Source organism: Desmodus rotundus, chromosome 1 (assembly GCF_022682495.2).
Source record: "Desmodus rotundus isolate HL8 chromosome 1, HLdesRot8A.1, whole genome shotgun sequence".
In the NCBI taxonomy this organism is placed as follows: Eukaryota; Metazoa; Chordata; class Mammalia; order Chiroptera; family Phyllostomidae; genus Desmodus; species Desmodus rotundus.
In genome coordinates, this window is record NC_071387.1 from 41,456,691 (window position 1) to 41,484,558 (window position 27,868).

General features: G+C 46.2%; 1 protein-coding gene across 1 annotated transcript; it reads right to left on the minus strand.

Annotated features, from left to right (window-relative positions):
• Positions 1-2,752: 2,752 nt before the first annotated feature.
• LOC112300382 (phosphoserine aminotransferase) lies at positions 2,753-27,591 on the minus strand. Its single transcript, XM_024555734.4, has 9 exons — positions 27,415-27,591; positions 23,944-24,004; positions 21,349-21,418; positions 18,665-18,870; positions 17,650-17,822; positions 15,922-16,091; positions 10,003-10,131; positions 4,733-4,870; positions 2,753-3,877 (listed from the first exon to the last, which is right to left on the minus strand). Exons 1-9 carry the CDS (start codon positions 27,472-27,474, stop codon positions 3,772-3,774), a joined length of 1,113 nt encoding a protein of 370 aa, XP_024411502.2. The 5' UTR covers positions 27,475-27,591; the 3' UTR covers positions 2,753-3,771.
• Between the last annotated feature and the right edge of the window lie 277 nt (positions 27,592-27,868).

The following is a 27,868-nucleotide window of genomic DNA, read 5'->3' on the forward strand; positions in this document are numbered from 1 at the left end:
TTGTCACATCAAATGAACTACTTCACCCTTTAGCATCTTAGAGAGAAACTCAGTAACTCTATGCTTACTGCTAGCTTTCCTCTTTCCCAGTATCTTTGATCAAGTTTTTCCATTCACTTTGGAATAATCCAGAGGTAATTAGAACTTCTTACCTTTAGCCCAAAAGGAGCCCATTTATCACAAATTGTCATGGATTCAGATTTTAAATTACCAAGAGCCCAATTACCAATGGAGGCAAGGAATCTTCTTTCCAATTAAAGTGATTGATTTCTTTGCAGACCCAGTAGTATTTCTCTTTTTAATTATGTTCATTCCAATCAAATGTCAGAAAATTCTTTATTTTCTTTCCAAAGAACATGACATAACAAACGTTAATCATGGAGCCAATACAAGGCCAGACCTGCTAATGCCTTGGGCAGAACTGGACATCTAGCAACAGGTCTTGGTGGGTCTCAGTGGCTCCTTCAGCTCTAGGGGAAGAAGGAAATAATTATTTATTACACCACAGATTTCACCTAAGGGCTCAGCAAAACTTCCAGCATCAGCTAAGTTGTGAGGAGGCAGCATTGGATACTGAAATAGCCTAGCAGGAGAATGAGGACTTAGGGACAGAACACAATTTCATTTCTGTGCAAAGAACAGAACCTCAGTGTTAGAGACAAAGCAGTATATGGAAATAAGCATGAAGAACACGGGACCAATTTTGTTTTTTCTCACTTGAATATTAGTGTGATTATGTGTTATCAACAACTTTGAGAGGAAAATCAAACTTCCCATCCAGTTCAGGGGAAACACAAATTGGAGGATCCAAAAGGAACACAAGGCCACCGCACCTTAGATTCCCCAAGGCACCTGTCTGCCTACTGAACTTGGGATCTTACTAGAAGGCCAGCCAGGCTGGCTTCTGCAGCCTGACTGACCCAGGGGACTTCTTCTCTCCCTTTCCACCTCTCTCCACGTGGTCAGCAGATACATCAGTTCATTCACTGGAGACATACAAAGGTCAAGGTTTTCACTCAATGAGTATCTCCCAGCAATCTGTATCCAGACAACAGTGACTACCCCATGTACTTGGATGAATGCAGTTGCTGACCATTTTCCAAAAGCTCTCAAAGATTTATAAGGCTGAGCCTGGGAGCCCTGCAGTATTTGAAATTTACTCACCCAACCAGTCATATCTGATTATTTTAGTGGAAAATTAAAGTGTGTACTAAGCTGTTGAAAATTAATTTAAAAAACCATATATGTGAGATTATTATACCTCCTCCTTTTACTCCAGGCTATTTGCAAAAACTCAGGAAGACAAACATGACTGTGTTAGACTTTTCATTCATTAACAGACCATTGTTCAGCACCTCCTTGGGGCAAGGCAGGAAGCGAGCAGATGCAGGTAGAGAAACACGGCTCCTCCCTTGCTGCTCTACTGGAGAAGGCAGATAGGCAGACACCCCAGTGCAGTGAAGAACAGAATGAAAGTGCTGTGATGGGATAAATGGGCCACCCATGTAAGAAAAGGAAAAGAGCATCATTCTATGGGAGATGCAAACAAGGTTGGGAGGTTGACAGGTGTCTTGAAGGAAGGTTGATCCTGATGGGCGGGGGGGTGTAGGACCTCCAGGCTAGCATGTCGTAGCACGGGCAAATGCATGACACATTCTAAGAACCTTAAATGTAAGAAGCCATGATGCTACAAAGCTGCAGCTGCTGTGCACATAGCCTGGAATTCGTATCAAGAAGCACAAGGGGAATCAATAGTCCAACTAGCTGCTGAAGTAGTCTGCTGAGGGCCAACGACAGAGCTGAGCACAACAATGGGAATGGAAACAAGTGGCTATCGAGCAACTTGGGGCTCGTAGAAAACCACAGGGACTTGCAACCATCATGTGAAAAGGATGATGAAGGCCCTGGCTGGTGTTCTCAGTTGGTTGGAGCATCGCTCTGTGAACCAAAAGGTTATGGGTTTGATTCCTGGTCAGGACACATGCCTAGGTTGTGGGTTCAGTCCCCAGTTGGGGTGCATGCAAAAGGCAGCTGATCAGTGCTTCTCTCTCACATCAATGTTTCTCTCCCTCTCTGTCTCTCTCCCCCTTCCCCTCTCTCTAAAATCAGTAAGCATGTCCTTGGGTGAAGATTTAAAAAAAAAAAAGGATGAGGAAGAAGAGGTTGACTCTATTATATGTGAACACTTAGTTGGATTCCATGGACTGGCTGGCTTTTGCTATTTAAACATTTACTGGGGCTATAATTCACATCCTGCATTGAGCCCTTGTAAATTCTTAAACATCCGTAAGTGGGGGAATTACTTCAATCCTCCTTTGATAGATGAGAAAACCAAGACTGGGAGGTTTAGCCCTGACCAGGGGAATCCAAATAACCCAGGATGAGAGATCAGTACAGGCCTCATTACACAATTCAACAAAGCATAATGATAACACAAAACCATCCTGTTGGCATGTTTCTGACCCAAGGAGAACAGAATTCATGGGACTCACACCATGAACTGTGTTGGAAGGTGATGTTGCTGATAACGTCCATTCCAAAAGCCCACCGAAAGCTAGCACGATGCACTGAGTCTTTTTTTTTTTTTAGAAAAACGCATGCACTGAACTCATACCTTTGGTTAAACTAAATTAAATACCCTTATCAGATGCTATTTTTAGACTCAAATTTTCCCATCATAAAGTTTAAAAAAGAAAAGTTTAAAAAAGAAGAGCCTGTCTAAAAAGCAGGTAAAGAAATTCATTGAAAAAGGTTTAGGTGTTTTAGAACTTTAATGTCCTTCACTTATTCAACACAAAACACTGACAGTGGATGAACAACAGGGGCAAAGACTCTTCGGCAAGGATCTCCCAGAACTCACAGCATCACTCTGGTCCAACACTACAGTGAGAACAGTCAAGCGAACAAAGGATAAGGGAGTTTAACAGAGATTTTTTTAGTTTAACGGCATAACTGAAAAGTGAAGAACCAACCAACCAACCTTCTCTCCTACCTACTGAAAGGAAAATAAAAGTGAATTGGGGAGCTTCTAAATCTTTTGAAGCAGCTTCAAAAGGAAGGAGAGAGACAAAACCATTGAAAATATACTGCTATAATGCCTAAGGTCCAGGATTTAACAAATTCCCAAAATCTCTACGTATATTACTGAGTACTGTATCATTAGAAATATAAATGTATAGAGATATAAACTATTTGGTATTAAAAACAGAGCTTCCTATATATAAACATATGGTACGTCATCTTTATCTCTTTATGAGAATAACAGTATAAAGATCTCTGATTGGCCCTTTAGCCTAGAACTCCAAAACACTCCCCACGTGGTCAAGGTTGACCTGAATTAACAATTGTGGAATCCAGGAGCCCCTGCTGCTGTCATTTTGGAAAGGATCAAATTCAGCACCTAAGGAACCCCACCCACCCTCAATGCTACAAATTTGAAACATTAAGACTTTGGGTAACTCCACAGGCAAGTCCGAATACTGAGAGATCTAGCTAGAAAAAGCAGCGGCAAAGACATTAATATAAGCTGGAATCATTAGAAAAGCTAAAGGTTTTTTTACACGCTTCCAGTTCAAGTCAAAATTAAGGTGACTGTTCCACCAGCTTTGCAGAGCTGTGGATATCTTGCTGTTCTATGAAAAACAAAAGAAAAAAATCTATAATAAGCACATTCCTTTGAGAAAAATACCATGGTTAAGTTTTTGAAGCCATGTAGTTACTTTCAGTTTTGGACATGGTTCAAGGGTACAGTGTATATTGGACAGGATGTATTCACAGCTGATGCATCTCCAAAAATTTCTTCATGAAGGCTGCCAGCTCCTGCACGTCCTCGATCGTGACGGCATTATACAGAGAGGCCCGGATGCCTCCCACAGACCTAGAATGACCAAAGACTCTGCCATTAACAAAAGCACCTAACTTAGCATCATCAAGACAAACCCTCTTTCCAGCCACCCCCACAGGTGGCTGGGAGCTTCAACCATCTGATCATTTGAAAATTCTTCCTAAGAAAGTGAAGGTCCATCGAGCTCCCACATAACCTAGATGAACTCAGCAGGACGCAGAGAGCCAGCAACCACTGTAGGGTAGGCGCCTCACCTCTTGTGTGGCGAGGATATGTATTTGTCACAGGGCAAGCAGGATTAACTACGCAATGTACATTCAGCTGGAGCACCAGCGATCTGTTCTTACACTGAACAGGGCTGTACCTGCCTCATCAGACATGGATGGCAACCCCTGTGCTGTAAGATCAATTTAAGACATTTTCAAGGGTAATTTTAATGAAAGTCCCTGGAATTTGTGGTTCCACCATGCTCTCCACAAGGGAATCGTGCTAAGGGCTCCATAAGCAACAAGAGGAAGGATTATCCTGTGACAACTGGTATTCCCAACAAGTTACAATAACTGCTCCTCCAAGCTGTGCAGGCTCTGAGACCTGTTTCATTCTGCATCTGAAAAACTGTACCAGTCATGGCTGGTGTGGTTCAGTGGACTGAGTGTTGGTCTGTGAACCAAAGGGTCGCCAGTTCGATTCCCAGTCAGGGCACATCCCTCGGTTGTGGGCCAGGTCCCCAGTGTGGGCCAAGTGAGAGGCAACCACACATTGATGTTTCTCTCCCTCTCCTTCTCCCTCCCTTCCCCTCTCTCTAAAAAGAAATAAATAAATAAAAATTTTAAAAAAGAAAAACTAAATCCATGCTCTGACAAGCTTCTAGTCTGGAAGTGTACTCACCTATGCCCTTTCAGGGAGATCATATTGAGCTCAAGGGCTTTATCAAGAAACCGTTTTTCTAAAGCATCGTCCCCTTTGGCATTGCCAATGCGGAATGGAATATTCATCTTGCTTCTATTCTGGGGCTCCACTGGACATCTGAAAAACATGTTTATTATTCCAGCAACTTTTCTAAAATGTGCAAATGCCATTAACAAATGAACAGACAAATGCTCAAACATTTTCTTGACACAAACAAGAGATTAAAAAATAAAAAAACGTGCCCCAGGACATTTTAATCTACTCAGGAAGCAGGGGTGTCAAACTCGTTTCCACCGGGGGCCATATCAGCCTCACAGTTGCCTTCAAAGGGCCGAATGTAATTTCAACTCCTTCACTGTTAAGGAGTAGTTACATTTACACAGTCCCAACATTATTTTGGCCCTTTGAAGGCAATCGCAAGGCTGATGTGGCCCCCCATGAAAATGAGTTTGACACCCCTGACTTAGGGAGACCCCTCTTGCATACAGATCAGTGAGCCAGCGTTCTCCTATATGACATGTACTTAATCTCTGTGAGCCTCCATTTCCTTATCTGAATATTGGGAATAATAATAGCTGCATTTCAGACTAGTTGTGACAATTCAGGGGTACAAGGTGGATGAAGCTTCCAACAAACATATGGCAGCCACACAGCAGTATGAGTGATGCGCTCTCTACAAGGCTGCAGAGAAAAAAATATATTGGTCCTCATTGTGGTTGAAAGACTTCAAAATAATGAGCAGTTTTCAAAGTTCTTCTTGCACTGCAGCTGTGTGTCCTTGAGCAACTTACTGCCCCTTCTGTTGTGCCTCACTTTCCTCATCTATTGAAGAGGAGAAAGGATAATGGAACCTACCTCACAAGGCTGAGGTGAAGATTAAGTACATTTTTAGAAAATTTTTGTCGTGCATTTTTAAATGGCCACACATTTCTCCACAGCCCTCCCAGCAAGAGGCTGGGTCTAGTTCTCCCAACCTGTTGAATCTGGGCTAGCCTTGTGACTTGCTTTGCCCGAGAGACTGCAACAGAAGTGATGCTATGCGACATCCACGCCTAGATCGCAAGGGGCATGCAGCTTCTACCCCTGCCCTCTTCAAACACTGCTTCCACGCCAGTAAGCCCAGGCTAGCCTGCTGGAAATAAAGCTCCGCCAACAGCCGGCACCAACTCCCGGACATGTGACCGAGGTCATTTTTGACCACTGGCTCCAGCTGAATCACCAGTTGACGTCAGCTGAATAAGCAACCCCGGGGACGGCAGCGGCAGAGCTGCCCAGCTGAGCCCAGCCCCACCTGTGCACCCAAGGAACCAGGCAGAGAAAACGGCTGTCGTTTCAAGTCAGTCTTGCAGTGTTTGTGATGCAAAAATAGATAACTGATACCATTTAGAACAGTGTCTGGGACAGAGTAAATGCAATATAAGCATCTGTTAAGTTCAATCTATCTTTTTATTCCCAGCACCTCACACAGGACTTGTACAGACTCTCAAAACTGATGAGGTAATTTTTTATTTAGGATGTGACTTCAGTCTCTGATTGGGAAAATAAGCAGCCAAAATTATTTTTCATTGAGAACCGAACGAGACAGACGAAAGAGGAACTGACATGCTCGTCTGGAATAAAAGGAAAGTAAAATATGGAACCACCCCCTCTCTCCATCTTCTCAAGCACATCCTGTCTTAATCTTCCATTTCTCCAGAGTGGGATTCATTAAAATTAAACAGCAAATAAAAGCAGTGTGAGGAAGCCCCCATTAAAAGTTATGCTCTCCCCCAAGGGCACATCCGTAATTCCTGTTCAAGTTAACAGGAGTCAAGTGCGCTCCTACCCCAAGAAGAGAAGCAGGAGGGAAACCAAATATCTGACACCAGGCTTCAGGCCTGAATTCTGGGCCCCCTTTCTCACCCAGTGGTAGGTGTCATGGTTGACATTTAAATTAAAAATTCAGTGGATACTCTCTTTTGATATTTGACTGCCTCAGGCTTCCAACACGGGGGTCCAATTATAAAGGTGAAGCAGCAAAAAGCAGAGCTAATTTAAGAAGAGGAAAAAAAAAACTAAAAGGGGGAAGAACGAAGAACCTGTGTTTCCAGCTTACCCCCAACCCTGCTTATCACCCCAGCGGGAGAGCAGCCATCAGCATGACAGCGGCGATGTTCTGGGAGCTGGAAATGAAAGAGGAAGGTGGTACGTAACAACACTTACACGGTGCTCTCGGGTCTGAGGCTGAGGACGGGAAAAAAGATTCAGGGGAATTAACTGCTCCCCATCTAGCGAGATGGCTGGGTAGGGAATTAAAATTCTGTGTGAGAACTGTGGTAGCAGCAAAGGGCCGCAGAAGCAGAGCCAAGCATGGAATTCTGCCCTTGAGATGGTACAAAGGCTTCAGAGGAGGGGACATGAGAGCGGTTAGGACCGGAGGAGCACTCTAGCAGAGAAGACAAGCACTCTAGCAGAGAACCTGCACCTGCGAAGGCGTGGGGTCCCTCTGCAGGTTCTCTGCTGGGACTGGAGTGCTGTATTCCCGGCTGAGGGAGGGCCCGAACCGTGGGAAGCCCTGAAGGTACACTCTGCTGGAAACTGGATGGGATCCTTGAGCCGTGAGAAGCAGAGTTTTGGGATGAGAGAAAACAGAAACCTGCATTTTTTTTCTACCCTCTCCTTCCTCCTTAGGCCTGGACCATGCAAGAAGATGGTAAGAAAGGTGACCTCAGATACGGATTCGGATTCTGTCACCTGGACATCTTTTTTTTTCATCTTCACTCAAAGGTATTTTCATTGATTTTTTCTTTTCTTTTTTTTTTTTAGAGAAAAAGGAGGAGGGAGGAAGAGTGGGAGAGAGAGAGGGACATCAACGTGAGAGGGAACCATTGATCCATTGCCTTCCATAGGCACCCCAACCAGGAATCCAACCCACAACCTACCTATGTGCCCTGACTGGGGATCGAACTCACAAGCTTTTGGTGTATGGGACAACACTCCAACCAACCCAGCCACCCAGCCAGGTCTGGACATCTTTATGATATTGAAGTTAATATCTAATATAAGCACCATGTCAGGAATACCCTATGTGCTTTCCATAATAACCACAAAATAATATTAAGAGCTAACTTTTTAAAAAAGATTTTATTTATTTTTAGAGAGAAGGGAAGGGAGGGAGAGAGGAAAAGAAACATCAATGTGTGGTTTTCTCTCACTCAGCCCTCACTGGAGACCTGGCCCACAACCCAGGGATGTGCCCTGACTGGGAATCGAACCGGCAACCCTTCAGTTCTCAGCCCGCACTCAATCCACTGAGTTACACCAACCAGGGTAAGAGCTGATTCTTAAGGAATGCTCCCTATGAGCCAGGCACTGTTTCTAGCACTTTATACAATTAACCAGTACAAGAGCACATGTACTTAACCCCTATATTATACACTCTTTATTCACATGCATTTTTACTTAATCCTCATAAGGAGTATGTACCATTATTACATCCATTGTACAGATAAGTTTAGAGCAGTGAGGTCATCTGCCCAAGTTCACATGATAGGTAGTTAAATGGTAAAACAAGGTTTCTAAGCTCAAAATGCTACTCTGCTCACGTGGGCTCAACCTGGGGTCAGGCAGCACCATGTGGGTGGTTAACCTATGGAATGAACACAGGGACATCTGTGGCTGTCTTCACTAGTCTCGGAGTTTCCTGCCAAGGTCACCGGCAGAGCTGGTGCAACCCCCAGGGAACTGCCCGAAACTGTGTCCATTAAAGAAGCTGCTTATCAGTCAGGGGGCACAGAATAGGGCGGAAAATGAGAAGCAAAGGTGGTGGTGAATGGCATATTCTAATACTAGGTTACACTTGGTATTGCTCTTTAAAGTGGCTACCTCCCCTTTGGGGCCATATTTCCAACATTTGAAAGAGAAGTGGCGAATTTCCTGAAAACCCAAGTGAGTACAGGGGCATCTGGAGAGCATCCAGCTGCAAACACTAAGGCGAGGGGGAGTGAAAGCCTGTCCTTGGCTTGGGTACCCAGGTCCCACAGGAATGTCATGAGCCGGGATGACATTTTCTGGACAGGTGGCTCAGAGCATAGATGGAAGTTCCCAGGAAGAGGTTTATTCTGAAAAGGATGCAAGTTCTGGGTCAAGAGTTTTGAATGGGAAGGTGACTGGATTCCCCACAACAGGACCCCCTGATACATTGGCTTTGACAGGCTGCCTTCTGGGAAATGCCCAGGTTGGGTGCTTGGAGTTAAAGGACCTTGGAAAGAAAGAATTCAGGGGATGCTCAACGTTCCTTTTTGTGTGTGTGTGTCTAATTCCCTAGGTTTTTTCCAGAGGTATCACCTCCTTTTTTGTGCTTACACATAGTCTGAGAAATACGTGGAGCCAAAAGCTAATAGAAAAACCTGTTTCCCCTCCACAATAGCCAGCAAGCACTTTCACTCACATTCAGGTTCTGTGCACTGTTTGGGAGTCAAGAAAGATGACTTCCTTACTGTTCTAAGTTTCCCCGGAGCCTAGAACAAGGCTAGCCCAGAGTCAGTGCTCAAAAGGATGGATGGATAGATGGTAGGTGGATAGGTGGGTGCATGGGGTGGATGGACGGAGAGATGGATAGACAGGTGGGATGGGTGGACGAATGAATGAGTGAATAAATGAACAAGTAGACTAAGCATGTCCTCAGACCTACCCACAGACTTTCTTCCCAGTCCCAGCACAAACCATCCCTCCAGGCAGCCCCATCTCTGCTCCCCAAACACACTGTACCTTCTTCCCTTGGTGCCTTTGTGGGGTCATTTCCTGAACTTTCTAAAAATTTCTAAAAATACTTCTGCCCTCTTCTCTGCTTCATTATACTCTCACCCAAGGCTCAAGCTCATCTAAAAGCCCTTCCTTCACTTTTAGCCAAGGTGATAGCTTCCTCTTCCAGCTCAGGCTTCATTATTTAGGCTATGAATTCCTAGAGAAGGTTGAGAGCTTCCAGGAAGTATGTGTGTTTTTTTTCCCCAGGGAGCATGCAGAGGAAGCAGGCAGTGGGAAAAGGGGATCAGCCTGGGCAGTGTCTTTAGTGTAAAATATGTCACCCCCCACTGGGAGACAGGTCACGGAGCCTGGGATTCCTGGGGTGGGAATGCAGAGCCACCCAGCTCACCAGCCCGTCAATGTCCCAGAGAAAGGTGAATGCATCCATTTGCCAAAAGCCCCTGGTGTGCACACATTTTAAAATGCACAAGAGGCAAAATGTGAAATAAAATCCATCGACTTACACATAGAATCCTTGTGAATTATCAATGACATCATAAATCATTTGAGATTTGATGGAGCTGAGCTTCTCCATGGCTGCCGCACCACCATTGTTCTTAATCCACTCCAGGACCAAGCCCATGACGTAGATGCTGCAATAAAGATTAAAACAAAAAATCCATTTAGTTCAGCTTCGCACAAGTAGAAAGACATTGGAGCAAACTGTTAAAAAGTCAGTAGACACAGACAAGATGAAAGGGGGCCATGCGTAGACCAAGGACAAGATCAACCCAATTCTAGAATTGGGCCCCAGAAAGCCATTCAGAAAAGAGGTTTAATTAGACTGCTCACTAGATGTCACACCAGTCCCTACCTGTCCAGCCCACGCCCTCATGCAACCTTCACAACACTCAAGACACAGCTCCCTGCCTCCACCTGTTGACCTTCTGTCCTCGCCACAAGCATCCTCCTACCTCTGGCCCCATCCCACTCAGTTAATCCTTCACTTCCTGAACTCCCCGAGTCCTCTGCCCTTATTTCCCATTACAGCTTTTACCATGCACTTTTTTATTTTGTATTTCTATGTGCAAAAGGGGTGCAGCTCTCCCACCCCCTCCTGGCAGGAGACCGCCTGGCACAGTGCTCAGAGCACAGGCGCAGTCACAGTCCTGACTCTAGTCCCCACGCTGCCACGTACTAACAGATCACCCAGGATTAGTCACTCAGGAACCCAAGCCTCAACCTTCTCATCTGGAACCAGGGAGACCCACCAACTTCTGGTGGACACGTGGCACTTTAACTGCCCCGCTCTTCCCACCTCCACCTTCCCATCCAACAGGCACATCCAGCAGAATCCCTTGGTCCCCTGGTCTCACAGTTGGGCAGAGGACCTACCGGACCTATCAGAGCCTTCCTGGGGATTCTCTGAATTGGGAGTGAGGAGAAAGAGGCAGACATGTGTTGATCAAACTGTAAGACATAAGGCTAAGAGCCCAGGGAACATGAGAAGGATGCTCATCGGAAGATAGGAAGCCAACATTCCAGCAGGGAGAAGCAAGGATCGGAAATAGCAGACAGGGTGGAACTTGTATCCCTGGTTCCAGGAGGACCCAGTGAACCTCGGTCCTTTATGGAGCTTGGAACCATATACTTCAAATTTCTGTCACCCGTGAGACCTCAGGGCTCGTGGGGACTGCAGGAGACGGGTTGGGTGAAGTGCTTAGTATAGGGCCTGGCACATGGCAGGTGGGCCAGGCAAGTGGTCGTTAGTAGTATCTTTAATTGCTCAAAACTAAGCCAAAATCACTTGATGTTGAAGCGTGGTGGGTGGTTTCCCAGTGATCTTCTGAAAGCCCATCGCTAAAACGCTCTAATAGTCAGACGCTTGTCCCAGGGAAGCACATGCATGGAATCATCTGGGGGTGGAGGACCCAGGTGTTTCTCCCCACCAGAAGGCAGCAGAAACTAACACCGGGCTGCCCAGCACCCACAACCATGCTGTGTAGCCTTTCCAGAAGCTTCCCCATCCTAGCTCTCCAGACATCCCTGGGAGAAATGAGAAACAACAGCTAGCGGCAGAAAGGGAAGGGAGAGCAGGGCAGAAAACAGACCCTGGGTAAACACAGTCTCAGCTATAGCTCTCTGGATAAAAATCAGAGGGGAAAAGGAGAAAGAAGTAAGAGAAGACAGTGAGTATTACTGAGGTCTACTTCGGACCAGGCATCTTCTGCTTGTTCTCCCTTTTACGGATCACAATAATCCTGAGGTCAGAGCTACCGCTATTCTATTTTACGGATGAAGAAACCGAGGCTCAGGGCTTAACATGGCTAAAGTCACCCAGCAAGGTGTTGATCGAGCCAGGATTCCAACATAGTCAGTCTGACTCCAATGCCCAAGCACTGTTCACTAGTAACCAAGGTCTCAGCTTTCCCAGGTTCTCTGAGACCCTGAGCCACTATCTCCCCTTCTAGTGGGGCAGCCACACTGGCTCCAAGCGTCACAGACATAGTCGCCAAGTGCAGCTGCTACGGGGCATCACTGCACACGTGTGCGTGTGTGGACATGAGTGTGTTCCAGATATGATGCTGCCCACCAACCCCTCTGTTCTGTAAGACACTCCAGAATCCCCAGAACTGCTGGGTCTCCACCAACCACAGATACCACACCCTGCCACAAGATCCCAGCAAAACCGCCGAGGTCACGGTTCGCTTTTACCTGCAGCTCTGTTATCCCAGGGTCCCCAAGCCACTATTTTGATCATCACAGCCAAGGCCGCAGCAAGGCCCAGGCCAAGTCCACAGTCCCAGCCAGACCTCCGCCTCCTTGGCAGCTGGCATGCTCAGACCTCATCTGAACGCAGTGGGAGCAGGCAGAGTCGGCAGAAAAGCCACCCATTTCACACACTGTCTGGAGACAGCACCCCTAGCCTAGGTGTCTGAGGCCTCACCAAGAGGGAGAGGGCTCTCTAGGGACCAGAAGGCATTCCCCGGAATGGAAGGACGTCTGGTGACTGTGACTTTACTGCAGCTTCCAATTCATCATGAACTCAAGACTCTACCCCACACAATCCAAAATCTTCAAAATACAAGGCCCTAAAATGCTTACACAGCTTTGCAACTTGGTCTCAACTCTCCCCACTATCAGTGCAACACCTGGAACTGATTTATACTTTCACACCCAAAATGCCACCTGCAAACACAGAGCATAGGTTTACCACCTAAGCCTGCCTGTTAAATGACTACATAAATCACAGAACATCTGCTCTACGGGATACCATACAGCAATTCAAAGGGGAAAAACAGACAGCCACTGGAGCAAATATGGCCATGTTCATAATATTTTGTTGGGTGGAATAAAGGAATTCACAGAGCAGGGTGTATGGGAAACTTCCGTTCTTATCACTAATCATATGGCTCTGGGTACCTGCTATGCCCAGTAGGGGTCTGTCAGGATACACAGCCAGCAATTACTAGCAGACACTTCAGCGGGCTCTGGTCACTGCAGAAAACTTGCTAAGAGCATGTGTTACTTTTATAAATTTTTAAAAGCAATACAAACTACTCCCTGTGCACTAGGGCGTAGGAAATCACACAGGAAATCACCAGAAAACTCTCCCTGCTGTTCTAAAGATTCTAACTCTGCAGATGAGCTTCTGGAGTTGATGGTGGACAAGGCTAAAGATAAGAAAGGTGGCCTGAATCAGTGGGGTTAGTTTGTTTCTTATTAGTTACTCTACTTTATATTGCAACTAAAATGAATTTATACTTATGGATTCATTTAGTGTCACAGTAAGTAAAAACTGCTACAGGTTAGAAAAAAAGTGTAGACATCTTTTTGCTCACCCACTAACTGGGTTCAAGGTAGGTGTTCTACTAAAGGGTTAAACAGAATGACCCAGTGTCCTTTATTCTACCCCCATTCATTGCTCAGAGCTACAAGCCAGTTATCTGCAAGCCAGTCATCCAGCACAGTTCAAATGAGCTTCCCAGCGCCTAAGATCACATGGCTCTGATTTTAAAACAAACAAAAAAAGGCTTCTTTTCAAGAATTTCTGTGTAACAAGGTTCTGGAGTGTTCTGAATGCCTTAGCTGACATTCAAGGATTGGGGAGGATGTTTTGCACAAAGCTTCATGTCTCTGGATATGAAGTTTGTTCTCAGCTGGTGAGCTACAATTTTCTAACACTGAATGTTTTAGTACTGCAAATGAACTCTACATTGTTCAGGTTAGAAATTCAGGGTAATTGCTCAATTATACAGACTTTTACTTTGTTCTCTTTCTCTTCTTTAGGGGATAAAAGAAAGCAAAGCAACTTCCAGGAATTGTCTTCGGGCAGAATACATTTAATCCAGGCTCTTTCATCTTCTACGTTTACATGATTCTAATCAAATATTAAGTATCCTGCCCAGGACAGACAATTATAGCCACTCTGATCTGTCTGGTGAAGAAACTTGGCCTTTTTTCTGCCCGTGTCTCGGGCTCAGCACACTCCTCAGGCAGGCAAGTTACAGGGAGGCAGTTCCTGCCCTCCCTCCACCTTTCTGTCCTCCCCACCCACCCCTAGGCAACCAGCTGCCCAACCAGTCAAGGCCTGGGGTCAAGGCTGGAGAGTGACCCGATAAAAAAGTTCCTGTTCTAGGACTTTCTCTGTGTTTCCAGGTCAGACTCCAGACACTTTCATCTCCCATTAGACGGCCGAGCCTACATTCTCGCTGTCCCCACCGATTCCCCCACTAATAATTAACAAACAGCGTATTCATGTTTTCACTACATTTTTATAAGTATGTTTCACAGTAACTCTTGGAGAAGGTGCCAGGCGAGTGACAGCTCCCCTTGCTCCTCCAGGCCACAAAGGTTCTGTCTGTCTCCTTCCACCTTTCCAAAGCCAGAGGTGGCCCCTAAAACACTCACCTGATAGAGCCAGGCACTGGCCCCGCCTCCTAACAGGTGAGAGCCACCTCGTGCCATTGTGTGACCTGGCTCCCAAGCCCCTTCTCCAGGAGCCATGCCCATGAGGGTCCCCAACTGTACCTTCAGCACACAGCATGCCCAGTTCTCGTTTCCACGCTGGCCACTGAGCACCGTGTTTCCACTGCCTCGAACCCCTGACGTGAGCAATCAATTCGGCAACGCCCCCACCCCCACCACCCCATCCCTAATAGATATTTAGAAACATTTTCAAGCAGGGTGAAGCCCAGGGGGGTTTACAAGCAACCAGGAGACCTCACACAAGAACACCCCCTTCCCTGAGGACAGCAGGGGACACAAAATGAGCTTCCAGTTATCACAGACAAATCCGGCCGTGGGACAGCTGAACTCCAACAGCCACCTGCCCTCCTGAGATGGTACCCTCCAATCACAAACAAATCCACACTGATGATTTTGCTTGCGAAGAGCACTAAGGTTAAGGGTACACACACCCAGGCTTTGGAGACAGGCTGCCTGGACTCAAATCCCAGCTACGCCACTTCCTACAAGTGTGGCCTCAGCTTTCTCACTTGCAAAATGAGAATAAGAATAATAAGAGTACTTGCCTCCTAAGCTGCTTGGGAGATTAAAGAGTCATTCACATAACATATTACTACTTTACGTCACAGCTGCCCTGGAAACATAAACCCATCAGCTCTGGCTCTTCCCTCTCCTTCTAAGGCTCTGGGAACTAACAACAGTGGAAACAACGGTACAACACCCGTGTAGCAGCTAACACCTATAAAACACCAAGTGCCAGGCCCCCACTGAGTGCACTGACTATGTACATCTCAACTCATTTACTCCTCACAGCAACCCAATGAGGAGGGTACTGTTATTACTACTGAAGGGATCTGCTGCACAGATAGGTTAAGCAACTTGCCCAAGGTCACACAGCTGGTTAGTAGTAAGATCTCTCAGGCAATTGTTAAATCCCAGGTGTCACAAAAGCCTGCCCAAACCACCTGAATCTGGGAGTTAAAAGATCACGGGCAGGCCTGAGAGGCCTGGAGTGCAGCTAACAGGACCCCGGCAGAATGGGTGAAAACCCAGGAAGATGTTTGTTCAAAGACAATACGTTTGCTGCCAAGCACTGAGCTACCTTGGCGCAGGCCCACCAGGGAAAGAAAGACAAAAAGCAGGGGAGACCCAGTGTTTGAAAGTCCTTCTCCCAAGTTGCACTGATTGTTTGCGATGCAGCCACAGCATTTCACCTGCAGAAAGCGTTGGGGTTAATGGTGAACCACCAAGGCTACCAAAATCAAACAGAAACACCCCTGCCCCAATAAAAAGGGCTAGAAGACTGACCAAACAGTGCACAGAGGGTAACGAGGGGCACATGAGCCGGAGAGCAATTCCTGATAGATACCTAGGCTACTAGGTCACCAGTTCACGGAAACACACTCTAAAGTCGCCTCTGCGTCGATGGAGAAGGGAGACCCCCGACCAGCCCGCAGGCAGCACAGCGGAGTTACCTGAAGCAGGGAGGAGTGTTGTACAAGGAGCTGTTCGCGGCCTGCACTTTGTAGTCCAGGACGGCAGGGCACTCCCTGAGGGCGAAGCCCAGCAGGTCGTCGCGGACGATCACCACCGTGACCCCGGCAGAACCGACGTTCTTCTGCGCACCGGCGAAGATCACCCCAAACTGAAAGCAAGGAAAACACGCTAGGGTAGGCGTACCTGGCCATTTTTCTGCAATGTACTTAAACTTCCCACCCGCTTTCTAAAACACAACTTTTATGAGGAAGTGATGGTTCTATTCCCATTCAGAGTATATTCTCCTCCCAGAGGAATCGCCATCTGAGACACTCATGCGTTTGGAGGCCTACAGATTAGCATCCGCCTGGGCCTTCTCCCTAGTAAGGGGCTGGCCCAAGCCCATCACTGTAAAGACCTCATACATATTCATATTCACTCTGCATATTTTCCATCGACACCCAAGCTAGTCTTTAAAATAGGGAGGCTAAAATGTCCTTGGTAACCAAAAAAATCAGAATTTCTCGTCTATTTGTATAAAGGGAGAATCAGAAGAATGCTCATACATAATGAGAGAAGCTGCCTGAGAGAGAGGAAATTTTTTAAAACAGATCTTTAAAGGTCCTTCAGGAAATTTCGTCATGTACGATACAGAACCCTCTCCCACGTCTCCCCGTAAAAACCTAAGGAAAACCAACGGGTGTCCCAAGTGGGAAGAGGGGACAGCCTGGCCCAGCAGGAGTATTTGACAGTTGGCATTGCTTAGAATTCACAGTAAAAGGTAACTAATGATACATACCAGGCCATAACCAAAATATTTATCCAATGGAATACTATGCAGCCCTAAAAAGGAATAAAGTTCTGACACATTCGACCACGTGGATGAACAAGGACATTCTACTGAGTAAAATAAGCCAGACACAAAAGGGCAAATACTGTACAACTCCACTTATACAAGGTCACTAGAGCGGACATATTCACAGAAACAAAAAGTACAAATGGTGGTGACTAGGGCTGAGGGAGGGAGGATGAGGGAGTGAGTGTGTCACGGGTGCTGAGTTTCAGTTTGGGAAGATGAAAATTCTGAAGATGTATGGTGGTAATGATTATACAACAGTGTGAATGCACTTAAAATGCCACTGAACTGCACCTAAAAATGGTCGAAATGACAGATTTTATGGTAAGTATATTTTACCTCAATTTTTTTTTAAAAAGGCAGATTACAATTCAGTCATTTTTAAAAAATGCTTTACAGATGTTATACTCCCTTGTTGCAGGCACCTGGGTACACTCCTTCCATTGCCCACCTTGGTGCGCCACTCAAAACCTACGTCCGAACGCTCTTGGACTTGAGGTGGATACAAGGCAAGGGGGGCTTCCTGTACCCTGAGCTTGGATAATGTGCATCTTCCCTTGAAGACAGCAGTCCACTCCTAGTATACTGACTAAAAAATTTTCTAACAGCCACGGTCGAAGGCAGATCAATTTCCCAAGGACTCGAGTGTGACCCTGCGAGGCCGCTATCGACACAGGGCTGGGAATGTCAGGACTCACACAGCTGACGGTCAGCAGTAACAAGTGACTGCTGGCCTGCTCCCTGGGAGCTACCCTGGCCTCAGGGCCTCTGCCGGCCCACGGCTCCCCAACCTTTCTTTGTTCTAGAATACGCATGGATTAAACTGCTCTCACAGAAACCAAGATGCTGAGGTTCCCTCTTTACACTCTACCTTGGAAATGTCCACTGGCTTGGATAGGAAGTTTGAGGACATGTCACAAACCAGCACTGCATCCTTGACGTCAGGGACGAAGTGAAACTCCACGCCGTGCACGGTCTCGTTAGCGCAGTAATACACGTAGGAGGCCTCAGGGCTGAGGGTCCAGGTGCTCGGGTCTGGAATTTCTATCACAGAAGACAAGCTGAAGACACTGCACCTTTTCCCCTCTCTTCTTTCCTTACGTAGATGGAGTCAGGTCATCTACCAGGAATAGCACCCCTCCTAGCAGTGAAAGACTGATTCCAAAGCATTCACGAGGAAAAGCCCTCTTCCCACCTTGCATCTATAATCACTGCCCCCATCCTGAGAGGACGATAAATCTCACCCTGGTGACTGTTAAATCTCCAGATACAGCAGGTAAGTTTTGGGGCTTTTTTTAATTATCCGATGTCCCCTGATGGTCTAGGATTTTCCTCTTGGGGATCCAACCTCCCTCATTCTCAGCCCATGTGGGTCCAGTGGAATCTATTCCACCTGAAGCCCCAAAGGTACAATGTGACTCAGGTGCCACCGCATGACCAATTTGGAAGGGGAGACATGAGCCATGAGATTGTTATGGGAATGCTTGAGCACTGCAAGTTGGGAGGATATAAGGTCAACAGAGGCTGCAACTATCTTCTGAAACTGAGGGGACAGCTTTCCTGACTGTGGAGCCACCACAGGAGACAGCGACAGATACCAGGACTGGAATTCAGGTTGAGGCCCTTGATCAAGCCATACCTAAAGCCAAACCAGTTCCTGGGCTTTTCAGCTAAGTGAGCTCATGGATGCGCTTTCTGCAGCAGCCACTTAGTAGTGGTAACTAGTACGGCCATCCAATCTAAATGGTATCAAACTAACTACTGAGAAGGAGGAACAAAAAAATAAAAACCAGTGCAGACTGTCCTGAGCAGGAGTAACCGGATATCTGAAGAGGGACCACATGCCAGGGAACATTCCACTGTTCACCTCCGCTCCCAGCACTTACTTGTATAGCTCCCAAGTTTAGGGTGGACGATATTCACAGTCCCAAACTTCTTGGCCTCTTCTGCAGCTTTAGCCGACCAAGCTCCTGTCACCACATAGTCGGCACACCTTCCAACTTTCCGTCCAATCAGGTTTAAGGGAACAGCACTGAACTGGCCAGACCCACCTCCTTGCACAAAAATCACCTTGTAGTTGTCTGGAACAGCTCTGGGCACAAGCACAGGAGACAGTAACTACAGACTCACGGGGTCCAACACGGAGAATGAGTGATTCCCTACCAGCACTTTACCTTGGATGGACATACCACCAGAAATACGGGAAAGTCTCACTACCATTTTACCTTCCCAAATCTAGTCATTTACTCACTTCTTAGACAACTATTTATTGGTCCTGTGGTGGAAGCTTATGGTTACTGTTTGGACAGAAGCTAGTAACACCCTGTTGTTCCTTTAGGGTGTCATCCCACTGCCATTCCTAGTCCACACAGTTCAAGGGTGACCAACCCCTGCTCAAGAGGATGAGCACGTGACCCAAGCTGGCCATTGGGGTTTGGTTCTGACTACTTTGATCAAACTTCTGGGAAAGAAGAGCTGTTTGTACTGAGGGAAACAATGACCTGGTAGGAACTAACCCTGCAACCAACGGTGGCCATCTGATAAAAAAGCTGGGCCAAGAGAGGGAGAAAAAGACCTTCCTGACATCATCTGAGCTCTTAAATCATCCTAGACTTTTCCATCATGCAAGGTAATACATTCCTCTTCTTTTTCCAAATACAAGCAAAAGTTTATTTAGAAAGTCACAGAGGTACAAAGAGTCAGCCAGATGGGCTGCATGGGCTCAGAAACCAAGTCACAGGGCAAAAGAACGGCCTGTGGAGCTCAGGGGAAAGAAAGCAAAGATAGTGCACCTGAGGAAAGGAGAGGAGGGAAGGGCACGGGTGAGTGAGGGAGAAGCCAATACAGTCCTTTCTATGGTGAGGCCAGGAGTTGGGCTACCGTCCCTTGCATCCAAAAGTGCTATAGGAATTTATGTGCTGGTCCATGCTGTGAAGCAAGCGGAGAAGGATCTTTGTTCACACTTTAGGTCTAACACATAATTAGGCGCCCAATACACATCATGATTGAGAGTGAAATTTTTTGACTCCAGCATGGACAATAAAAATGATGGTTGGATAACCACCAGCAGTATGCAGCTCCAGAAGGACTAGGCAGTGGAACCCTGACCCAAGCCTCTGAGCAAGGTCCAAGCTTAGGAGCAGGCAGACAACAGGGGACAGAGCCCAGCAGAGGCACAAGTACCAAAGGCCAGAGCAGTATGAGAGGGTCTTGGGAAACAGGTGGTGTGCAAATAACCTGGATCTGAGCCATGCCTGCCATCTCCGTGCTCAGTAGGACAGCAGAGCATGCTGGCAGGCCTTAGGAGGCTCTACCCATGAGGTTTTCAGCTGCTGGAGGACTGACAGCCCAAGGCAGGGTTCTGGGGCTGTTATTCAGATGCAGGGCGGTTAACAAAGCCAAGAACTGAAGGGAAGGACACTGGACAGAGGCCTAGGTACAGGGGTTCAAGGCAGGAATGTGGTAAGAGACAAGCGGACGGGCCCATAAATTGAACTGGGAGTCCAGTCTGAAGAGCCTCACAGCCACGTGGGTCAAATGCCACATAGGGCCAAGGCTCCAAATACTCCCTCCATGGAGGACAGGCTTGTTCTGAGAACACGGCCTGTGACCCAGCAGGCGGAGCTGGCATTTGAAGCCAAGCACATGGTCACAGTTGTGAACACTCACACTGCAATGGGTTCCTACTGCTCCTCAAATAACAGCACCAAGCACCACCCCCTCGCCCCACCAAGCATTTATCAAGGCAGTTTAAAAGGAAAGTAACGAAACAGTTGGTACAATTCCAATTTTGTTAATGAAAGAACGCAAGGATAAACCCTAAAATGTTAACAATGATTACCCCTGACAAGTGGGGTTATAGGTAATTCCAGTTTAATTTGTGAGTCTGTTTTCTCTAAACTTCCTATCTTGAAAGTACACTAGTTCTGTGAGCAGGAAAAAAGGTGTGTATTTCCAAGGTTACTAGATTCATTTATGGGGCTATACCGATATCCTTTACACAGCCATGTATTGACAGACGAGGTTTCCTCTGGGTAAGGAAAGCAGCACCGACAACCTAGGAGAATGCACTGGAGCAGCAGTTGCTGGAGTTCAAAGCTCTTAAAATAACCCAAAGAGCCTATTAAGAGTGCCAGCAGGTCTGGGTAGGGCTCAGCATTTGAGTTTTTTATACTCCCCCCAACCAGGCAATTCTGACAGGTCGTGTGAGACCCATCCTTCCAGAACCAGCAAACTCCACTGTGGTTAACAATGCCGACAAAGATGGCCACTCCTTTGTCATTAAACTCCTTTTAGGACAGCGGAACTTCTGAAGTGCTGGAAGATCTTTCTTAGATATAATGATTTCAAATCTCTGGACACACTACATAAAACAAAAACACAAAAATGCAGGATGGGTAACGAATAACAAGCATTATGTACTAACTTAGTGAATTTGAGAGAATCTTAACAAGACTATTTTTACTTGTGGAATATTCTAAACAGCAGAGTATAGAAAATAACAGACACCCAGCTATACATATCATCAAGCAAAAGAAACACAGTTTGGTCTTTAAAATTTTAAACTTACAACAGTTCCCGCACAAGATTCTCCGTGTTGTTAAGAATCTTAGCAAAATCTGATGACCTGTGGCTCATTTCTGTGGAAGAAAAGATAACAAAATAAGTACTAGTTCGAAACCAAATGAACACAAGTAACTTCAGAAAGAACAACAAAACTTGCAAGTAAAAGAATAAGTACAAATGTCAGTTATATTGCATTCAAATCATGGGCCAAGGCTCACTTCATTTAGGGCAAAATCCAAACTGATTGTCAAATTGCAAGCATTGTAGCTTTACGAGGGCTGTCCAGAAAAGTCCAACCGTTGTTGTATCACGAGAATGGTTTCTGCAGCATTGATATAATCTGGCAGCCAAGGAGAGTGGACTGGAATGCACATGCGTGAACAGTGATGACTTTACTGTGCTGGTCAGAGGGGGCAGTAGACATCGTTGAGTGAGCACGTGTACTGTGTGGCCATCGCATTCAATATGACTGAGCAAGTAGAGCAACAAATCTGCATCAAATTTTGTGTTAATCTTTGAACTTTCCTCTATGGAAACTATTCAGATGATTCAGAAGGCTTTCAGAGACGAGGCAATGAGTGCAGCGCAAATAAAAGTGTGGCACAAGTGCTTTGAAGATGGTCAAGAATCTGTTGAAAGTGATCCCCACTCTGGAAGGCCTGCAACAAGCAGAACACCTGAGAACGTTGAACGTGTACGGGCTGCAATCAACAAAGATCGGTGACTGACAGGGCGAGAACTAGAAGCTAATCTGGGGATTTCAAAAACTACTGTGTCCAAGCTTTTGATGCAGGATCTTGGCATGAAACGTGTCATGGCAAAATTCGTTCCATGGCTTCTGCTACCAGAGCAGCAGGAACATCGTGCTATAGTTGCTGATGACTTGATTCAAACAGCTACCCGGTTGAACCAGATTTCCTCAAGAAGGTTATAACTGGAGATGAGTTGTGGGTCTACGGCTATGATCCAGAAACGAAGACCCTGCTGTCCCAACAGAAGTTGCCTGGTTCTCCACGCCTGAAGACGACACAGCAAAGTCACAGCAAGGTCACAACAAGACCAAGACCATGTTAACTGTGTTTTTTGATTGGGAAGGTGTTGTCCATCTCAAGTACGCCCCTCCAGGCCTAACAATTAATAAGGAGTACTACCTCAATGTTCTTCATCGGTTGAGATGCAATATGAGTAAAACAGCTGCAGCTATGGGCAACTGGTGATTGGCAGCTTCATCACAACAATGCACCCGCTCGTGCATCACGTCTTGTGCAGAGTTTTTTAGAGAAACATCAAATCACCCAGGTGACTCAGCCCCCCTACAGCCCAGATTTGGCACCCTGCAACTTCTGGCTTTTCCTAAAACTAAAATCACCTTTGAAAGGAAAGAGATTTCAGACCATCGATAAGATTCGGGAAAACATGACAGGGCAGCAGCTAATGGCGATACAACAAAGGATTCTGCAGTGTTTTGAGCAGTGGAAGAGATGCTGGGAGAACTGTGTGAGGTCCCAAGGTGCCTACTTTGAAAGTGATTGAGGCATCACTGTCCTATGCACAATGTTTCTTGTATCTTGTACCTTCTTCAACAAATGTCTGTTTTTCACATTATGTGGGCGGATACTCTCTGAACAGACCCTGTATATCACAGCAGAATGATTTTTTAAGTGGCAGTTTCAACCTCTGTTCTCACAAACATGAACATATGTGCAATGTCTGCCGTTCGGGACAACAGGACAAAAGTCTATACTACGCTCTCACGTCACAGACATCTAAGTACATGTCCCCAACCCACAGGAACATATTTAATAGCAACGAGCACACAGTTAACCCTATGGTCCCTTAATACTATGCAGTCTTTGGAACTGCAAAACAAAAAAAGAAGGTTCATCTTAGAACTCAAAGGTCCTCTTCCCCAGTCATATAAAGGAGAGAAACTGAAGGAAATTATTAATTGGCAGGATCTACATAAAAAGCTTATATATTTATAAACATTTAATCAGTTCATTTATAAGTGTAAAAACTAAATGAACGTGAGGCAATATTATAAATGTTTGGGACACTGATATGCCAATGTACAGTAAGAACTTTTTTTAAATCCTCACCTGAGGATGTTTCTTGATTTTGGAGAGAGAAGAAGGGAGAAAGGGAGCTGGGGGCGGGCGCAGCGGAGAGGGAGAGAGAGAAACACTGCTGTGAGAGAGAAACAGCAGTTCCTGCTTGTATGCACCTGGGCCAGGGAACAAAACCACCATGTAGGTATGTGCCCCGAGCGGGGACTAAACTTGCAAACTTTCTGATGTACAGAACGGCACTCCCATCAAGGAGGTCATCTGGCCAGGGCTACAATATGAACTTTCTGATCTCAGCTCCTACAAATGGCAAAACCAATTGGGAAATGCTAAGATGTATTAAATTTCACTAGCATTTATGTTTATGTTGATTGCAAAATCGTTTCCACCAAACATGCAACTAAAATTATTAAATTTTAAAAACTCATCTACAAAAGCCTATGGAAAGACCCTGTAGAAATGATGGGTTCGATGCATGTAAATTAGTTCTCTTTGAAACCACGACATTCACAGAATCCAAAAATAAATCTTACCAAGAACACTAATCCCAATGCCTTTGTGGTCTAATAATTCTTTTTGTATCTCTAACAATACCTAGAATAAAACAAAAGAAAATAGGTGATTTGAACATTCTGTGCACAGCTCTCCTTCTGGACAAACCAACCTGGGGGTAGGGAGGGGCAACGGAAGGGGGTCTACCCACAGAACCTGCGAGATCAGGAAGCTTCCGTCCCCACCCACAGCCAATCCCCTTCCTCCCACAGAGCCCAGAAGATGCAATTTTCCCAAAGTTGGGTGTGAAATTACCATCCGTGATTGATGCTAGGATACAGTTTTTGCAAAGGCATGAATTAGCTTTGACATTTTAAAAAAGTAACTTGGACTTAAAAGGAAATAAGTATACAATTTTTCTGATGACAATTCTTTAAATGTCAAGATAAAACCTCTGAGAAAAACTAGAATATGTCCCCTCCACAATCTCATTTGCCCTGTCTTAAAGTAAAAGTACAAAATGCATAAAGTTCTGGGTTCAGGGAACAACAACAACAAAATCAGCTAGGCCCCAAATTAAACAGGTAACTGGATTACCCATACTTCTGGTGCAGGTGCGTGACTGGGGTGGGTGGGGTGGGCATGAACTAGGAAGCGCCTGCTGTGAATGAGGACCCCTCCGGGAGTGACTGATGTACTCATTTTTGGTCCCAACAACTGAGCCATGAGGGTGATACTCTTGTGTCTAATTTGCCCATGAGAAACCTCAGCTGAGGCTCCAGAGGGTGACTTGGCCGTGTGCGCTGGCCAGACCCTTGACCCTTCTTGCAGGATCACTGCAGTCCCATAACCACGTTCTACCTCCCAGGGGCAACCTGGGAAAGCAGGACCCAGTTTAGGGCCAATGCCAGCCAGCACTAGGAAAGGGAGGGGGGGGGGGGTGTGAGGGCCACAGCTAAATCTCTCCCAGCGAGGAAAAAGACCCATTGTTTTTGTTTCCCAAAGGCAAGTAAAATTCAAGTAACTACAAACTGAGAAGGAAAATACCTATTTTTTTAGGGATCACAAGCCCTCATCAGAGAAGCATGCTGCTATGTTTATGAGTGAAATGACTGATATCTGCATTGGCTTTGACATAATTCTGGGGAAGGAGGGGAGAAAGATGGTGTGTGTGTGTGGCAGGGAGGGGGAGGTTGTTAAAACAAGATTGGAAAAATGTCCATAGCTGTTAAATCTCAGAGACGGGTCAATGGATGGCTTTGTATTATTCGCTTTCTATTTCTGTGTATGTGAGAACTGCCACAAAGTAAAAAGAGAGAAAGAAAAGCTCAAAAAATGTGTATAAAATAGGATGAGGTAAGACTTCTGTAGAAGCATCCAGCCATCAGAGATGGTTTCCTTAAAAGATGCAGGCTAAGGAGGATATCATAAAACCATCTACACTGGATTGTGGCTTACGTGAAGAAACAATACTGAACAACAAAGAATTAGACAAAAAGATTCCATTAAAAAGGGAGTTCAAAAATTTGTCACTGTTTTGCAAACTGCTGGATGCTTATTAGCAATGGCTGATCAAATGAACTAGTGAATCCTTCCCCCCTTCAGTAAACAGAAACACCCATCTGTAATAGAATCATTTTTGAACTTCTGTTTAAGACTATTTCTCTTATAGATAGTATTCTGTGAAGATATTTATTTTTATATCCAAAACCACTACAAAGAGTTTTAAGACTTCCACCCATAAAGCACCGTCCTCTTAATCCAATGGAGTTTCTTTTTTTCAAACTGCAGAATGCTTTTGTGGGTCACAAAGAATTTTTTAAATGAAACTGAACAGACTAGCACGGAATAGAATACAAATTGTGTATGTCACAGTTACTTTGGCTATTTCATAAGGCTTTTGTTTTAGTTATAATTACATGCATGTACTTGGTCATTTTGTAAAATATATGTATTTTCCACAGGGCCTACAGTCAAAGTTTGAAAAGTTTCTCTAATCCTTTTAATTCAATTAAATCAAGTTACATACAAAGCAACATATGCTCCCCAGGTTATAGGGCACATCAGAGGGCAAAAATCCTCCCCAGAAAATAAATAATAAACAAATAATTCTATTACTGATGACAACTGTCATTATAATAAATGTATATAACAAATTGCACAGGGAATAATACTCTGAACCCAAAAGAAGGCTGAGGAGGGTACAGGAAACATTTCCAGTAGCAGAGAATCTCGCCTAAAACAGACTGCAATAGCAGAGAAAAATATGTCTTATTCTCTCAGCTACTGTGAGCGCTGTCCCTAGAAAAGTAAAATGTCCTTTCCCTTCTAAAATTGTAAGATTCTGTTTCTACAATACAGAGGAGCCTCTGTCCCAGGGAGACTTTTAGCCGGTTCAACAAAAGATAATTGTGAAGTACTTGGCCTCCTATTGCTACAACATATTATCAGAATCATCTTGGTTAGAAAAATAAAAATCCAACAACAGCAGCCTTGGCAGCTTGTTAACGCATTCAAGGCACAACAGAGACGTTGCCTTCTTCACAGCTGTCACGGGTTGTGGCTCGGGGAGCCAAGGACCTGGAACCTGGCTGGGGGTTGGGAAGGCAGGGAGAGAGTGCCACTTGCACTAAAAAGGTCTGGTTGGCCCGGGGGGGGGGGGGGGGGGGGGGGGCGGATTTCAAACATTCTTTGGCTCCAGAACAAAGTAAAGCAAACTAGGCTAGCAACCCAAAGGCTACCAGAGTATGGATACTCTAATGCCTTTTGGGGACAAGCCGTTTTAAATTTAAAAAAAAAAAAAAAAAAACCCGACGCGCAAAACAGCTGAGAAAAAGGGTTTAGGGAAGGGTAGGTTCCCTGGGGGAGGACAAGGAGGGACTGAAAGGCTTTCAAATTTATTGTACGTTTCTGAAAAGCAATGTTCTCAAAGTGCTGGCTAACCCAAACGCTGTTTACAGGGCAGGGGAGTGGGGGAAGGGGGCGATGGGGCATGCGTGGCCCTCCAGTTGGCAATCCCTTCCAGTTAACGCGATCCCCATTCGCCATTCATTCACACAGCGTCCATTCATGCACCCACTCAATACTGCCTGGCTCGCAGCACTGCCCGCAAGGCGAACGCCGAATGAGGGGCTTTCTCTTTTCCTCCGAGCCCACGCGGGAGCCTGAGAAAGTAGTCTGCAGGAGTCTCCAGTTGTGCTACAGCGACACGCCAGCTACGCCCCAAGGGGCCGAGTCGCGCACACCTCGGAGCAGCTGCACAGGCTTGTTTCCCGAGCTTCCTCCCCCAACGGCCTTTCTCCAGAAGCACCCCTGCGCGAGATCCTGAACTGGGTGCACTCTGGTGCAGAGCGTACGGGGAACTAGGGGCAGGGATGGGGATCCAATCGCCCAGCGCGATGATGCACAGCCACCCTAGCAGGATGTTCAGCTACGTGAGCAGAGATGCACAGCCACTCGCGCGCGTGCTCACGCTCTGACTGCACTTTCCGCGCGCGATCGCTGGGACTTACCGAACGAGGCAGCTTGGCGGGCCCGGGCCCGAAATTGACCACCTGCTTACGAGCGTCCATGCTGCTGCGGCGTAGGCGGCGAGTCAGTCGGAGAGAACCGAACGCGTGGGCTGTGCGAGTTTGTCACTGGTGCCGACCCTCCGCCTTCTTCCAGTGCCTGGCTGGCGCCCCAGATTGGCCCGCACCTCAAGCAGGCACTGCTCTGATTGGCCCTCTCACTAGGGCTCGCATCTCCATTGGTCGTGCTCGCTAGCCGCGGCCGGAAGCCATTGCTCGCGCTCGGCTTTGCTGTTTCAACCCCTTCTTGGATCAATGCAAGGCGTGCAGGAGATTGCACCAGCCGGCCGGCTCAGCTGCTCCCCAGCCCAAAAGTCGTGGGCGGAGGGAAAAGGCCCTACCAACCTGCGTTCGTGCTCTTGTGCCTTAGATCAGGCCAGTTTCAGTCCTCCAACTC

Bases quoted from the DNA above. Each gene is read 5' to 3' on its own strand.
- LOC112300382 (XM_024555734.4), bottom strand. From the start codon at position 27,474: ATGGACGCTCGTAAGCAGGTGGTCAATTTCGGGCCCGGGCCCGCCAAG. The intron at 10,132-15,921 runs GTAACTCCGCTG...TCTTTATTGCAG, and splicing joins AACACTCCTCCCTGCTTCAG to CATCTACGTCATGGGCTTGG. The intron at 3,878-4,732 runs GTGAGTACACTT...TGGTCATTCTAG, and splicing joins ATCTCCCTGAAAGGGCATAG to GTCTGTGGGAGGCATCCGGG.